The sequence below is a fragment of the Sturnira hondurensis genome, unplaced genomic scaffold, assembly GCF_014824575.4.
Source record: "Sturnira hondurensis isolate 20B ecotype Veracruz unplaced genomic scaffold, ASM1482457v3 Scaffold0007406, whole genome shotgun sequence".
Taxonomy (NCBI): domain Eukaryota; kingdom Metazoa; phylum Chordata; class Mammalia; order Chiroptera; family Phyllostomidae; genus Sturnira; species Sturnira hondurensis.
The window spans coordinates 9,940,744-9,956,540 of record NW_028080037.1 but is presented as its reverse complement, the minus strand read 5'-3'; the positions used below and the strand labels follow the sequence as shown (position 1 = coordinate 9,956,540).

General features: G+C 54.5%; 1 protein-coding gene across 1 annotated transcript in view; it reads right to left on the bottom strand.

Moving 5' to 3' along the window:
- Window positions 1-15,418, bottom strand: part of SRRM4 (serine/arginine repetitive matrix 4) — a 131,549-nt gene extending 116,131 nt beyond the window's left edge. The window contains exon 1 of the mRNA XM_037052215.1: window positions 14,861-15,418. Coding sequence (XP_036908110.1) covers window positions 14,861-14,991 — 131 coding nt within the window. The 5' untranslated portion in view covers window positions 14,992-15,418. The remainder of the gene's footprint in view (window positions 1-14,860) is intronic.
- Between the last annotated feature and the right edge of the window lie 379 nt (window positions 15,419-15,797).

The following is a 15,797-nucleotide window of genomic DNA, read 5'->3' as shown; positions in this document are numbered from 1 at the left end:
TGAGATTCTGGGGTTTGTCTTTTTTAACCTGTAAAATGAGGGTGTGCCCTGTGATGAGCTTGATCTGAAACAACGAATGTCAAGGGCGTGGTCCCGACATCATAGTAAGTGTTCAATAGTTGCTTCTTGATCTGATCCTTCCAAAAGCTGGGGCGTTCCCTTCCCAGGAAAGAGAAATACATTGCCCCCAAATGGCCACCTCCCCTCCCTGCACCAAGGACAGATGTCACTAACCAACCAACGCACTCTTTGCTACTGATCTCGGAGAGAGCCCTAGAACCCATCCCAACACAGTGCCCCAGGCAACTACTACCAAATGTACCAGTTTGTCCCGGCCGATGGAAGCTGCTGACACTTTCCATGGAACTTTTTTTTTCCTGCCTTCCTGCCCTTATATACTCAGTTGCACACGTTAGGTTGACACTCCAAGGAATCTCTCTCTCCTCCCTGAACTTTATTCTCAGGTGCCGAGTGTAACATCCTTAGAGACAGAACTGTATGGGCACAGGCCCAGTTGCGTGCATGTAGTGCCCATTCAATGTGGGGAGCGACTGGAGGGCCTCTGATCGGCAACCCCGGCTCCCCTTCTGCTGAACTGCTGATCCATCTCGGCCAAGCCACGCGCCCTCTCTGGACCATTTTGACTTTTCTCCCCTTACAGGTGTTAGTGAGACACGGTGGTTGAAATCTTCACTGCCGGAGCCCTGCGAGCTTTGGGTGGAATCCTGGACCCACTTCCTAGCGGCGTCACCTTGGAGAAGTCACACAACCTTTCTGAACTTCGGCTTCCTCCTCTGTTAACTGGAGATGGTAGTAGTAACCCACAGAAAAGCGTAAGGGGCATAAATGAGATAATTCAGGTGCAATGGGATAACTACCGACATCTCTTCCATCTTGAAGGGTTATTCCCCTGCCCAGGCGGTTCGATAATCTTCTCGCTGGGAAGAGCACTGGTAGCGCTAAAGGCATTCCTGCTGGCCGATTCTTGCTCTGAGTGGCTGCCCAGCAGAGGAGGGAACCATCAATACCCTTGGCAAGCCCTCACCCAGCCCTTGATTGAGGTCAGCCTCACTGCCAGACGGACCCTCCCCCTGCTACTCGAGCCTGGCCCTGGGGAAAGCTTCCCCGGGAGAGATCATCTAAGCACTTGAAAGCAGAACAGTTAGGCCTTGCCTGGGACACCTTACGCTCCACATCTTGCCTCCGGGGAAGAAAGTGTTGGGCAAAAAAGAAGGCTGTGGCGGCAAGCACACCTGGGCTACGATCCTAGCTCTGACCCTTAGGAGATGATAACCTTGGCCAAGTTGCTTAAACTCCCTGGACCCCACTTCTACCATCCCCAAAGTGGGGACCACCCTGCTGCCAAGGGTTGGGGTGAGGATACAAAGAAATAATAGCTGCAAGCTGCCATAGAGCTTAGTTTATGAATAGGGGCTATTCCAAAGTTGCACGGTAGTACAACGCAACCTTGGGCACTGCACCTGTTCAGACTTCAGCTCTATTTTAACAATAGTAACTCCTGCCCTGCCTGCTAATGGCCAGTGATTTGCGGACATGTCTGCCGTCCTGGAATGCAAGCAACCCGAGAGCAGAGGAAACTTCACTCACCATCACGTGTTGCATATCGTAGAAGCTCAGTGCTGGAGATACGAAAAGTCGGAGGAGAGGTGCAATCCCCCCACACAAGTTAGAAAATAAAGGATCCTGGCAACTGTGATTCTTTGTTCCTGATAGGATCGATCATGTAGGATCATTGAAATCTCCACAGCAAAAGGCCTTAGAGTAGAAAGGCAAGCTGCTGGTGCCTAGGTTCTTTGGGACCACGCAGTTCTAGGTGTCTTGGAAAGAACTAAGATTGGGGGACCCGAATTCGATCACATGTAATGCCTGTGAGGTCCTGGAAAAGAAATGATCTGACCTGCTATTTCTTATCATCTATCATATGAAACGAATAAACCTTATGTTACCATAAATACAAGGGAAATGGTGAAGGTGCAAAGTAGATGCTTGGTAAATGTCGGTCGGTTGGTTGGGGGTGGGATGGGTGGATAAATGGCAGAAGAAAACAGCTGGAGAAGGGGTGAGTAAACAAGTGTCTGAAGGACACATGAGTGCATGGTTGGAATAATGAATGAATGAATGCAAGGTCCCTAGATTGATGGATGGAAATAGGGTGGGTGGATGGATGGATGACTAGATAGTAGATGGACAAATAAATGGATAAGGGAGTAGCTGATGGGAGGGTGTATGAATGGACGGGTGTGAGTGGATGCGTGAATCAAGTTCTCGGCCAGCAGGCAGCTCTGTGCCCGTGAAGAATGAACTTGATCACCGAATGTGTGTACCTAAATTGGTCAGCCTGGGGTAGGCATTGCAACCAGAAGCCCTAATTTCTCACCCAGGAAAGGCTCGGTATCCTTGTTTCTCTCTCTTCCCAGGGAAACTGGCTTCCAGGAAGGCTGCCACAGTAATGCAGCATCGACCTGCCTCGAGATTGCTCGCCCCAGAATTAAACAGCTGGGCAGCACCACTGGGCGAGGTCCTGAGGCCTGCAGCACCGTGTCACTGGGATGGGGCAGGAGGGAGCCACGTACTGAGACATGTAACCAGCGTGTCACGAACTTTCTCATCTCTGTATGGTGCTCCTAATTTTTCTAGTCTCTCCTTCCCGTGCCTGGGGACTGGCAGAGAGGTATTCCCAGCCAGCACAGGGTTCAAAGCATCTCTCTCTGACATCACCTCGCTGTGCAAGTTTAGGCAAGTTACTTACCTCTCTGATCATTAATTTTCTCATCCACAAAGTGGAAATCGTCAGGGTGTCTCACCGCCCCACAGGATGGTTGAGTGGACTGGGTGAAATACTGAAGATAAAGCCTTCTGCTCAGTGATGGGCATACAGTCAGAAACTACTGTTAGTCGCTATTCCTGAAACGCTGACAGATGAAGCTGAAAAATCGATGTCCATGAGGCCACGGAGGCAGAGACGTGAACCCTGAGAGTCAGGAGACCTGGGTTCTGTTGCACTGTGTGACTTTGGGCAAGTGCCTTTCCCTCTCTGAGCCTTAAAGGCCCCACCTGTATAACAGAGAATGGAACCCATGAGCCCTGAGGTGAAGGGTTCCTGGTTAGGGGAGTAATCCTAGTGCCTCTTTGCCCTCTCCCCCCAACAAACTGATTCGTGTTTGAACATGAGCCTGACTGTCCGAGGGCAACCACGCCCAACAGCCATACCTGGAATCAGCAATCACTGATGTCAGAGGCTTTTGTCCTAGGTTACAAATGTGGACACTGAGGCTCGGGGTAGGGAAACCACTTCCCCAAGGTCATACAGTTAATAGGTAGTGGAACAGAATTCAAACCCAAGTTCACTAACCACAGAGCCGGAACTCATCCAACCATGTAACACCCCTGCCTTGGCGAGTGTCCTGGTAACATTCGCCTGGTGAATGGGGGTTGTTGCTTCCTTCAGCACTGGAGGGGCGGGGTGGGGAGCGGTACCTAAGAGGGTGGTTTGGACGGTATCTTGCCCAAGCCACCTGTGTAAGTACCTGTGTAAGTCCCTGTGTTTTTGATGAAAAACAGCAAAGGTATTTAAGAACACTTACACCAGTCGCTCGCTCCTGCTTTCAAGCCTCTGCCGGGGACAGTTTGAGAGCTGATTTGCTGGAGGGACACAAACGCTATAGATCTGGGTAGAACAGCCAGTGCCCTGGGGTGTGTGTGTGTGTGTGGGGGGGGCAATAGAGGGCAATTCCATTAGCTCGTTTTCCCTTTTCTGGAACCCTCTGTCTATGGCTTTAATAGACAGTGAGGTCTTAGACAAGTTCCTTAACTACGCCGAGCTCCTCCTGGCTTCTTTCCGCAGAATGAAGAGTTAGGGAGGGTAGGACAAGGAGATTCTGAAGGCCAATCCCAACTTTTAGTCACCAAGGTGTCCTCATTTCTGGGGCATACAGAACCTGCCGCACAGTCTGGAAGGTTCCCAGCCTCATGCCCCTCCACACTCATGCTGCTTGGGGCCCATTTCCCCACGGTCTGGCCTCTGTAGGGATGGCTTCCAACGATGTTTCTTCCTAAGGAGCCTGAGCTTGGGGTCCCCCTTTCAGTTTTTGGGTCCCACACCAATCTATCCACCCCCTGCCCATCACCAGTGAAGAGATGTTTCTCTAAGAGATTCTCCACCCGGGAAACAGACACAGCACACACTGGGGCAGGTGAAAGGGGCACGAGGCTGGTACCCGCCATGATAAGGCATCGGGGACAGAGGGGATTGGTGGGGGTACAGGCTGGCCAGTGACCAGGGATGGCCATGCCATCCTTCCCGCTGCCTGGTGGGTCCATGCTCGGTGCACGAGCTCTTGGGGTCAGAGATTTTTGTCCCCTGGTGGGATGGGGACACTGAACTTGGAGTTCGTCAAGAACGCTGAGGTTTATTCGGGGTCTTTATATGATCATGAGCCTCAGTTTCTTCATCTACAAAATGGGGACATGAAACTGGCACTTACTGTTGCGAGGAGCAAATGAGATCAATAGTAACAGTTTAACTAGGACGGCAGCAATAGTGACAATGCATCGTGATTTCACAATGAGACTTTGTTCCCCATAGTAGGGCCTCACTGGTTCTGTCTGTAAAATGGGGACACATGAATTTTTCTGCCTTCTTCCTCAAGGAACTCTGAGCAGCACAGTGTCTTAGGACGGGGTGTCGGCGGGTCCATATCTCAGTTGCTGACCTGATGTTAATCTTCTGACGCACCACCACAGAATGCTCTGTGCCCCGTCTGTGCCTCAGTCTCCCCGTCTACGGAATGAAGAAGCTGGACTTGGGTTCCTCGGAGGTCCCTTCCAGCTGAACGCCACAGTGAGGTAGGTGATGCCGGTGCATGAGAAGCTCACCATCAGAAGGTGCTGTTACGAGAATGGTTTCCTGCTGGAAACCAGGGGCCCAGGGGCCCAGGGGCCCAGGGGCGGGCGTGGTTTTGAGCCAGCCCCGCACCTCTGCCCAAACACCTACTCCCTGTTCCAGTGTCCTGGGCCCAGCGTCACCTGCCAGCAGGTGTGGAAGGAGGGCTGGACAAACAAAAGCCTCCTTATCAGCTGCGAGCTCTGAAACACGATCCCAGAAACAGCAAGAGCTGCTCACCTGCTCTGCTCGGCACAGGCCGGGCACAGATGGGCATCTCATCAGGATCCCCAGACCTGGCTTCGGGCAGCATATGCCACAGGAGGTCTTTACGGGGCAGGGTGCCACATCTCGTGGGGGGCGGGGGCGAGAGAGAGCGGCATCTGGTCACCTGATCACAGCAGGGAAGTTCAAACAGCAACCGTGATGTTGGGCAAACACCACTCCACGGAACACAGAGCTCACTCACCCAGGCTGACTCAGGCTAGGGACCCCGGGCAAACCCCCTGCCCTCTGTGGGTCTCAGCTTCCGCATCCGCAAAATGAGGAGACACCTCAGATCAGGGACCCTGAAGATCTAATCTTGTTCTCAGGCAAAGATTTTAAGGAAGAAACCCCCATACATGTGTATTTACTTGTAAACTACATAGACGCACTGTTGTTCCAAAACACCATGCCTACTAGGAAACATAACCCTCACCCCTCCACGCGTGAAGTGAGGAGAACGGAGGACCTCTGAGCCCTTCAGCTCTGAAATCCTGCGGCTGCACCTCTGCGCCTCTCTGAGTTTCCTCATCTGTACCTCGGGCTTACCTACCTGCAAGCTGCCGTTAACCACTCATCCCACAGCCACCTCGAGTGCCCAGCCTCAGGCCTCTGCCCGAGGGGCGGAGCTGCAGCAAGAACCGGGACTCACACGGTGTCTGCCTCTGCCCTCAGCAGCTCAAACGGTTCTCCAAGGGAGCAACGCCGCTGCGTTCAGATACTGGCAATTCCATACGGTTCGCACTGTCGGGCACGGAAGGGGTTTGGGGAGGGAAGGTGTTAGAAGTCATGCATCTGCCAGCATTTGCTCGGTCTTCTGCTGGGTGCCAGGTCAGGGAGGTGCACCGACGAGCACACAGACGGTCCCTGCCCTCGTGAAGCTCACAGTCTGTTCGGAGTGGGGCGCTTTCACCAGCAACCCCACGGCCAATGCAAAACTACGAACATGCCGAGGGCCGAGCAGGCTACAACAGACATACCGTAACGCGGGTGCGCCCCGGTCTCAGCACTATGGAAGGACTCTCCGAGGAAATGGCCTTTGAGATGAAATCTGACAGGGCAGCAGATGGAAGTTAGGTGCTGGGGCGAGGGGAGCTTTCCTGGCAGCATGTGCAAAGGCCCTGAAGCAGGAAGGTCATGAAAAGCTTGAGCCACTAAAAGGTGTAGGGTACAGCCGGGGGGAGAGGGAGTGAGGGGCAGTATTTCAGAAATGATCTTGGGGAGTAGGCAGGAGCTGGACCGTGAAGAAACTTGAAGCCTTGGCAGAGAGCTGGCTCTGTATCCTGTAAACCAAGGGAGAATGATGGAGGGCTGTAGATGGGTGCAGGGTGTGTATCTGACTTGCCTTTAAAAGAGGTTCTTCTGGCTCAGTGGGGCACAGGGGCAAGGAGATAAGGGCGGCGCTGTGAGATGGGAATGCAATAATGGTGGCTGCCTAGATTCGGGACAGAAAGCAAGATGAGCAAAATAAAACAACAACACCCACAACCTTAAAAGCCCAACCACAGTGACAGAAAGGGAGGGCTGTAGTCGAGCAGACATGAGTTCAGATCCCACTTTCGTCGCTTCCAAAGTGCGTGACCTTGGACAAGCCACACTCCCCACACCCCCTGGCCTCAGTTTTCCCGTCTCTGCCAAGTGGACTAAACCACAGAGACAGCAGCTGTGAGATCTGGGCTCCCACCTCAACTCTGACCCGTCCCAGCCCCGTGCCCTCGCGCAGGTGACTGCACCTCGTTTCTCCATCTGTGAGACGGGGTCTTAAAAACACCTGTCTCCAAGAGGGGCTGTGAGGACAGAATTAGATGACGGACGAAACCTGCTCGGCACAGGGCTGGGCACGTGAGGCGCTCAGCAAACACATTCCCACACGAGTGAGCGCACACACACACGCACACACACACACATACACACGCACAAGCACACTGCATGCGCACGCACCTCAGGCCCTGATGGCACCTCTCCTCCCGCAGGAGCGGTGGCTGCCTTGTAAAAGCCCAGCCACCTTGTGTAAGCTCAACTTTTAATGAAGCTGGGGAGCAGGGATCTGGCGCTTCTGCTCAGGGAAGCTGTCAGCAGGGTGTAAGCCCTGGGAATCCGGCAACTGGGGGATTCTCCCGATGAGAAACCTTTGTGTCCAGAGGATCTTAATATTTGTTTTGAACAGACCCATGTAGACGTGAATTACTTAATGACTGTTTTAGGGTTCGGCATTGTTCCTGTATTTGGTTGGGCTTTGTCTCTATGACATCTTAATTCTGTGTTTTATTTCACGGAGTTCCGCGCACAGGCTGTGGCATATGGGAGCTCCCTCAGCAAAATCTCAAATAGAGACGGGGGGCGGGGGCGGGGAGAGACAGAGCAGACTGCAGCCCCTGGGGTGTCACGGGTGTGCAGTGAGGGGGGCTGCTGGGCGAGGGGGACAGTCTAGCTTTGTACACACGGATATGAGTGATGCACCCAACACTCACTGCCATGGGAACAAGATTTGCCTCTGCTATTTTGGAAGTCTAAACAGTGTCTTTTTCAATTTCCTAATCTGATTGATCGCAATCAGAGAGATTGTAAATTTCACGCTTGTCCAGAACACATGGAGGGCCCAGCTAAGCTTCCGACACTGCTATTCAAAGTCATCCTTGGCTGCATTGGAATCGGGAGACAGGAGCCAAGGGAAGCAGAGCAGACCCAGAGCTCTGACTGAGGGGGCAGGGGCCCCACTGGGACCCCCTCTCTGTTCCCAGTCTAGGAGCCGTGGACCTGAGGAGGCCTTCACTGGCTTACAAGGTACCGCTTCATTGGCTTCCTGCCTACACCTACGGATGTCTTCCCCTCACTCACTCTGCTCCAGCCACGCTAACCTCCTTGCTGTTCCCCAAATACACCCAGCATGCTTCTACCCCCAGGCCTTTGCACGCGCTGTTCCCTCTGTCTCAGACACTCTCCCCCAGTTACCCTCACGGCTTGCTCCCTTTCCCCACCCAGGCCCCTGACCAGTCCATCTGACGCAACAGCCCTTCCCCCTCCTCCACCGCCTTCCCGTTTGATTATTTTCGGACGCCCTCATTGCCACCTGATTCTGTTTATCTGTTTCTTCTCCTTGCACAAGAACAGGAAGTCATGTTGTTCACTGCTGTATCGAGTAGGAGCTCAATAACATCGTCAAATAAATGCAGGTGCGACTCCATTGCTCAGCCCATGTGCAGCTTCTTCCACATTATGCATTCACTCCCCTGCAGTTTGCCTTCGACACGTGTGGGCTCACTCTGATCGCCGACCACTGGCGGCTGCTCAAGGAACGCAGACTGGATTCCGTTTTAGCCAGAGCCGGACCGTGAAGGACAAGAAACCCAACGGCACACACTAGTTCTGTGTGCTCCCCCCCCCGCTTTTTTTAAGAGAGGGAGAGAAACATTGATGTGAGAAAGAAACATCGATCGGTTACTGCCTCTCGAACGCCCCCAACCGGGGACCTGGCCTACAACCCAGCCATGTGCCCCGGCCGGAAATCCAACTGGCAACCTCTCAGTTTGCAGGATGACACCCAGCCCACCGAGCTGCAACAGTCGGGCCCGCGTCCCTGAGCCAGCCACGGGGAAGTTGGGAATTTCATATTCCATGAGCAGTTTCTTTCCACAGCCCTCCTTCATTAGCACTGTGGCCCCCCACTAGACAAGGTCCCCCCAGGGGGGGTCAACCTGCTCTTCTCCTAGGAAATGAAAAGATCTGTCTTGAGACTCTACTGGCAATAAAGGCCTTATTTGTTCCGACCACCCCTCGCATTGGCTGAGGAAACCAATGAATCGCTACCATCCTACAGATCAATAACTAAGGATAGCTGTGTGACTATAAGCAAGGGACGCCGTGCCTCACAGACGGTGTCCCCCTCCTCTGGACTTCCACACCCCCCGTCTCTCTTCCTACCTGCCTGAGACAGTCCTGCAGATTGTCTGCTTCAGGCCACGCTGTCGAGTTTGTGAAGACGCCCCCAGGCTCTCAAAGGGAGCCACTAAGCGCCATTCATTTTTTTTTCGCCTTGATGGGCCTGACATGTAGGACTAATAAAAACTATAATTTATTATTAATAGTAACAGCTAACGCCGGTGGAGTTCTTATTGCGCACCAAACAGCACTTCCCAGAAATTGTTCCTTCAAGTCCTCACAGTAGCTCCTGGCAGTAGCTACTATTATTAGCCCCATTTTGTGGATGAGAAACCAAGACCGAGAAGGTCAAGTTGCTTGCCAGAAGTCATGGAGCCAGTGTTTGTGAAGAGTGAATGGAAACATTACTTTCTGATTAGTTGGCCCGTCAGATTTTTTTTTTCAAAGGCTCTACGCATCTCTGGTGGCTCTTTGGGGAATGCCAAAATCACACTCCCAAATGAATCCAGAGCAGTGGGGTGGCCCAGTGGCGAAGGCCAAGGACCACCCCCCCCCCGGGGGGGTGAAGGGCGTGGCATTCCCTCTGACCCCATTTCGGCGGGTAGCTCACGGCACAGCCATGAGACTGAGACTGCAGGGAATGGAGAGGCTGGTCTGGGCCCGGCCCTGGACCCTGTTCTTTGTATGAATTACCCCACTCGGGCCTCACGACCACCCTACCTGCTGAGTCTTTCACAGACGGGGAAACTGAGGCATGCGGCGGTGAAGTGACTAGCGGATTCCTAAGCCAGGAAGGAGCAAAGGAGAATTTCAGCCTGGGTAGCTCTGACCTCAGAGCTGAAGCCTTTTACCACTCCGTTTTCTCTCTCCCTCAGAAACACTCCTCACACTTCAGAGAAAGTCTGGGTAAGAAGCAATTACAGACCTCTGGCTTTTTTAAGCCCCTGCGAATTCTTGCACCTCACAGGAAGGTAAATCTGGAAGAAAGAATATTTTTAAAATGGCCTGTGGCCCTGCAGCACGCCTGAGGTCTCATGGAGCAGAAGGCATGCGACCCAGGCTTCTTTCTCCCTTAAAGGGATTAAACCTCTTTCTCCTTCTTGGTGGCTTGCGGTGAGGGTGGCCTTCATGGAGACGTGCAGAGGCCTAAAAAGTGCTTCCAGGTGGCATCTGGTCCAGCCTCCTGCCCCGACTCCAGCTGACGCGTCTGGCCTCCCAGCCAGCCAGACGTCTGTGTCTGGGAAGCTTCGTTCTGACACTAGCGAGAGTCAAATCCACGTGCAGCGCGCGTGTCTCTGGACTGCGCTGCTCAGAGTCCCTGGTGTGTCAGGACCAGCGTGGCGCTGGGGAGAGCTCATCTGTCGTTGGATCTGGACCACGTCTACGCGCTCAGTTAAGGCATCCAGCCTCCACCGACCAGTCCAGCAGCCGCAGCCCGGGGCTCTGAAACAGCACGCTGCCCAACAATCACAGCGGCGTCAGTCGCCATCTCCTACCAACCCACCTACGCCGCTCCACCAATTTCATCTTCCAGAAGGAGAGGCTGGACCGAGGGAGTAGCACACCCTTCCTGGGAAAAGCCCTCGCTCCTCGGCAAGGCGAGCACTGTCCGTGAGCCTGGGTGCGCGGCTTTCACGCAGGCCGTCAGGAAGTCACGTCCCAGCAGCCCCTCACTACTCTGCTCCTGAGGACACAGTCAGCACAAACGCGCCAGCCGATCTCTGGGCGCAGAGGAGAGTCTCCAACTGAATGGTTCCAAGGCATTTTCCCTGACTACGGCCCTCTTTCCCTCCACGCAGTAAAATCTCCTAGAGTTTGGCATTTATGACCCTTGGGACAGGGACTGGGCTGAAGTCTGCTTCTGGACGATTCTGAACAGAAAAGCTTTTCGAAGAAAATTGATGGCTGGCCAAAAGAACTGTGAAGGAAACACTCGCCCCATGTTAAGGGGGCCCTCTCTCTAGCCCTTTACCAGCACACGAGCATCCATGAACAACGGATATGCTAATTATACGTGATTTTTACATGTTCATGTCCTCAACTACTATTGGTCTACATGATTATCATCGTTTGAGCTGGCCCCAAACACTAGGGTTTCCTCTTTGAGTCTAAATTTCTTGGGTGCAAACTTTTCCAGACTAAGTAAGTACCAGATCATTAATTAATGCCACGGCAAATGACTAGATTTCTGTGGTGGGGACAAGAGAGGGGGGCCCCTCACACTTCAAGCATCTTACTGACTTGTGCACCTCTCATTTGACCACCGTGATCCTACACGCTGGTTTGGCCTGGGAGAGTCAGTCCCTGGTGGGTCTCCCAACCTGGGAGAGCAGCTCACAGCAACGCCTTCTCACTCTTGATAGGAGCCAGAGATGACAGAGTCACTCTGGAGTTGACGGAACGAGGGATTAAAACTGTGATTTGTAGGGCGTGTGAGCCTCTTCCAGGCTAGCAGCCCCTGATTCTCTCTCCATACACCGAAAGAATACTCCTTAAAGATGTTGTACCCGTCTTCACTGAACCCAGGTTGGCCTCCAGCAGCCCCCCCCCCAGCTGAGTCAGATCCGAAAACAGCTCACCTTCCCTTAGGGCGGGGAACTACGGGAACACGCCCACTCAGTGTGTGTGAATTGCACCTCGATGTAACCGCCCGTCAGGAGCCGCAATCCCACCGCTTTTACGCGGCAGCAGTGGAGGGGAGAGACAGGTGGGCACGAGGAGCACCGCCCTGGGAGGAACTGCTGATGTCCTTTGGCCACCACGGCGCTGAGCTGTCTGCGTTAGAGGCGGTATGCGCTGAGCTGTCTGTGTTAGAGGCGGTATCTGCTAGACCATCGCCCTGCCTGCGCACCATGGGGAGCGCCGTGCTGGACGTGCTCTTCCCCACTCACTGCCTCAGACGGCTACTATTCCTACTTCTATTGGCAAACTGATCAAACAGGCTCAGCGAGGGGGAGCCGCTTGTCTAGGACCCTCGGCTTCAACGGCAGAGGCAGAACGAGAACCCGGGTCTGTCTGAAACTCAAGTCTGGACTCATAACCACTAGGATGCACTGCCTCCCACTCCACTCCACGGTTCTGACATTTGAGTCAGACAGCGGCTTGCAATTTGATGCATTGTAAAGCTATTGCCTCATCAGGCCTGCCTCACAGAGGGGGAGCGGAGGAGGGACGGGGAGAGGGAATGGGGGTTGCTTTGCTCTGGGTGCCCATGTGATCTGTGCATATTGCTACGAAATCAACAAACTGAATGTGTGCAGTCTATCCACTAAATTATCTTCACAGATAGACTTAAAATATCCTGGGCAAGTTCACTCAGGGGGTAGCCCTCGTCTATAAACAAATAGTGAGCGTGTAACCGACAGGGCCGACGGGTGGTAGCCTTCCCCCTCCCCCATCTCCCTGCAGAGACCTCCAGGGGCAGGTCTGCCGGGGGTGACCTGGGCTGGACTCAGGCAACTCAACGACATTCCTGACGAGGCCAAGTCCCCCGGTTGCCTCTAGAGGAAGGTGCTGGGACCCAGCTGATGCCACGCCAGGGTCTTGGTGGCTTTCCTTCCTAAGCACTCTGCTTAGAACCATGGCCCTTTCACCCTCCAGTAAGCACAGAACATTCCAAAGGAGGTGGGGACTGACCACCACGAGACGTGGCTGGCTGCGGTGAGCCTGGGGATGATCCAGTTTCATGGGCAGTCTGTTAGAAGACAACTCGGCCCAGCCCTTCCTGAAGACTTGAACGCGAATGCTCCCTGCTCACACCCCACCCCAAACCCGGAGTAACCGCTACAAACCGGAGTCTGCGCTACAGGGAGGCCACACCTGTTGGAGACCTACTGAGGGGGTCCTGCCAGCACGACAGACAGACAGACGCGCGGGGCTTCTGGCTCAGACTTGCGCCTCAGGGGCGGAGACCCGCGTGTTCAAAGACACCAGGGGTGAAATACCGCCTATGTGTGTGTGTGGGGGGAGCAGGGGGTCGGCCACTTTGAGGTTCTTAGATGAAGTGAATAGGGATATATACAGGCATAAAAAGCCTGAGAGTTGGAAGACACTGTGGGGAATTTATGTGACTGAGATCAGGATGAGGAACAGGGCATGCCAGCGACAGCCCGGCAGGAAAGGGCGAGGGTCCTGAGGGTACCAGGCGGACATCAGGTGTGCTTTTCAGAATGAGAACACCCCCTCCTCTCCCCATACCCCTGCCGTATATGGATGACTCTGGACCACAGGCCACACTTCTGGTTTCCAGTGAAATTCTCTCTAGTCCCTCTACAAGGACATATTTTTTGTCCAGCACAGCACCTGACTTGCCAACAGTAGGTGCTCTCCAAAGGTGGAACGGATGGCAGGAGCCCAAGAAGAGAAAATCGCTGACGTCAAAACTCTCTACAAAGAGCCCCCTTCCAAGCAGAGAAACATCAGCTTCTGATGGCATCGACAGCATGGTCCCCCTTCTCCAGCCTGTGCCAGAGGGGTCCCCTGCCTCCCACCCACAAACACTGGCAGCTGCTGCCTGTGGCCCCCTAGTTCCTGCCGGCCCCTCACCCCGTCCACCCATTCCCGACGCGGGACACCCGTTTTTCTAAAGACCTGGGTGAGCCAGGCCCCCGCCAGACCCTGAAAAGTTCTCCAGTCTGGATTTGATTTCAGGTCTGATTCCGGTCAGTCCTCCAGCCCACGGCCACTGCGAAGTTCAGATTCCATCGCGCCAGGGCAGACGTTCTCTCTGAAGCACTTTGCCAGGCAGGTTTTCAATCCGCTCCCTTAATGTAGCCTGCCGGGATTAATAAATCCCCCAAGTGGTCGCCCCTGGTCCACTTCTTTCTTTATCTCCCACCAAACCGCTCATCCAACACCAGCACATTATGAGTTTTCATACTGCCTGGATTTGCCCTGACAGAGGGCACAGCCTTTTTGCCTTTCATTCTCGAACTCCTCAACACTGAACGGTTCCGGAAACAGAATCGGGTCTCCTCTACCTTGGACCGCTTCCGTTTTGCTCAGCCTTCTCTCCTTTCGCCCCTCACCCTCTTCCCCCTCTTTCTGCATCCTTCTCCTTGCTTCCCTTGTCTTCCCCCATCACACTATGTCCACCACCATCTAAGAATCTCTTCTCGTGCCTGAGTTCAAAGCAATCAGAGCCTTTTGGAAAAAACAGCTAAAACTCTTCCCAGACCACCTCCGTGATCTTGGAAGGCTCCTCCCTGACTCTGGGGCTCGGAGTCCTGGTTTTGGACGCTGGAGAGGAGAGAATTCAGCAGCAGCTGCTGCCAGAAAGGCACAGAGAAGGGTGCTGTTTGGGGTATATTTGGGGGAACAGCATATGGGCTTTTGTCAAAACCTCCAGAGCTCGCTAGTTTCCGAGCTGAGAATAGCAACGTGCCACTGTCTCCGAACACTGCTCCAGCTGGACCGACCCTCATCTCCTCATTCCGTACCGCTCCAGCCACCTCAACTCCCCCCATTCCCCCCCCCACCCCTTGCTCTGAGCTCTGAGATACCAAGAAAAGTTTCTCAGTCAAGTCGTATCCCACCTACACTGCCCACCCTAAGCAAGCAGAACCTCTCACGTAGAAGAAGCTGCCAGGCCAGCAGACAGTTTTGTTGCTCCCGGCTAAGGGCTCCCTGTCCCTTCTCACCAGCTGCCACCTCGTACCAGCGATTAGTGCCCATGTTCCAGCGGGAGGGAGCGAGTAGTGACAGAAAGAACAGGCACCCCAGACCAGCTGTCTGTATCCACCCCTCAGGATTCTGGGGCACAGGCCAGAAAGGGGGAGCAGCAGGGTCTCCCCCTCTTAAGAAGGAGGTCATTACCTGGGCAGCGGCTTGCGGGCTGTAATACTGGCGACAATGATACTCTCAGGACGTGGGGTGGCCACAGCTTTAAAGGTTCCTCGCCAGAACTTCTCAAAAAGCTGCTTCTCGCCTTGCTGAACGCTCGCCATAGCCAACGCAAAGGGGCCGGACGCCCAGGCGCTGTCCGAAGTGCTGAAACGTTGATTCCAAACCGGGGCGCACGGGGCTCGGGGCTCTGTCCGCCCGAAACCCAGAGGGGTGGGGTGGGAAAGATCGGGGTTCAGGGCGGGGGATGGGGCGCCTCAGCCCGGCAGGCAGGGGGAAAAGAAGGCTTGTCCTCTGCCTTTCGTCCGCTTCTGGGCTGGCTCTGGGCTGCGCTCTGAGCTTGCTGAGCTTCCGAGCCCCAGTTAGGGAAGGGAAGGCTGGCTTTCTCGGCGGCGCAGGGAGAGAGAGGCGGCGGCGGGGTCGTCTGTGTGCGTGCGTGCGCGTGTGAGCTCAGGCGCGCCCGGGTTTTGTCTCTCGCACAATGTGACGTTGGTAAAGGAGGCTGGTCGCGAGAGCTGCACTTTCTCACCCCCACCCCAGCTCCGTCTCTCTCTCCGCCTCCCACCAGCTCCCGCCTCCTCGGGCTCAGCCTCCTGCCGTCATCTGCATAACAAAAGCCCGCAGATCCAAGGAGGAGAAAGGGCGGGGCGTGCGCTTGTCACTAGGGCCCCGCGGCTAAGGAGTTGCAGCTCTAACCCCTTGGGGAAGCCACCGGGCACCTGAAGCTAAAGCAGGGAGCGGACCCTGCTCACCAGCCCTCTCCTCCCCCACCATTGCGGGCCTTCTCCTGTCCTTCTTGAGTGTGATCCGGGCCCGGCCACCTCCCTTCCCAGCCCCTTTGCAAGTCCTCGGATCTCTTATTGAAGCAGGCGTAAAAAACTTAACCTCTCCTCCCGCCCCCCCCCCACCC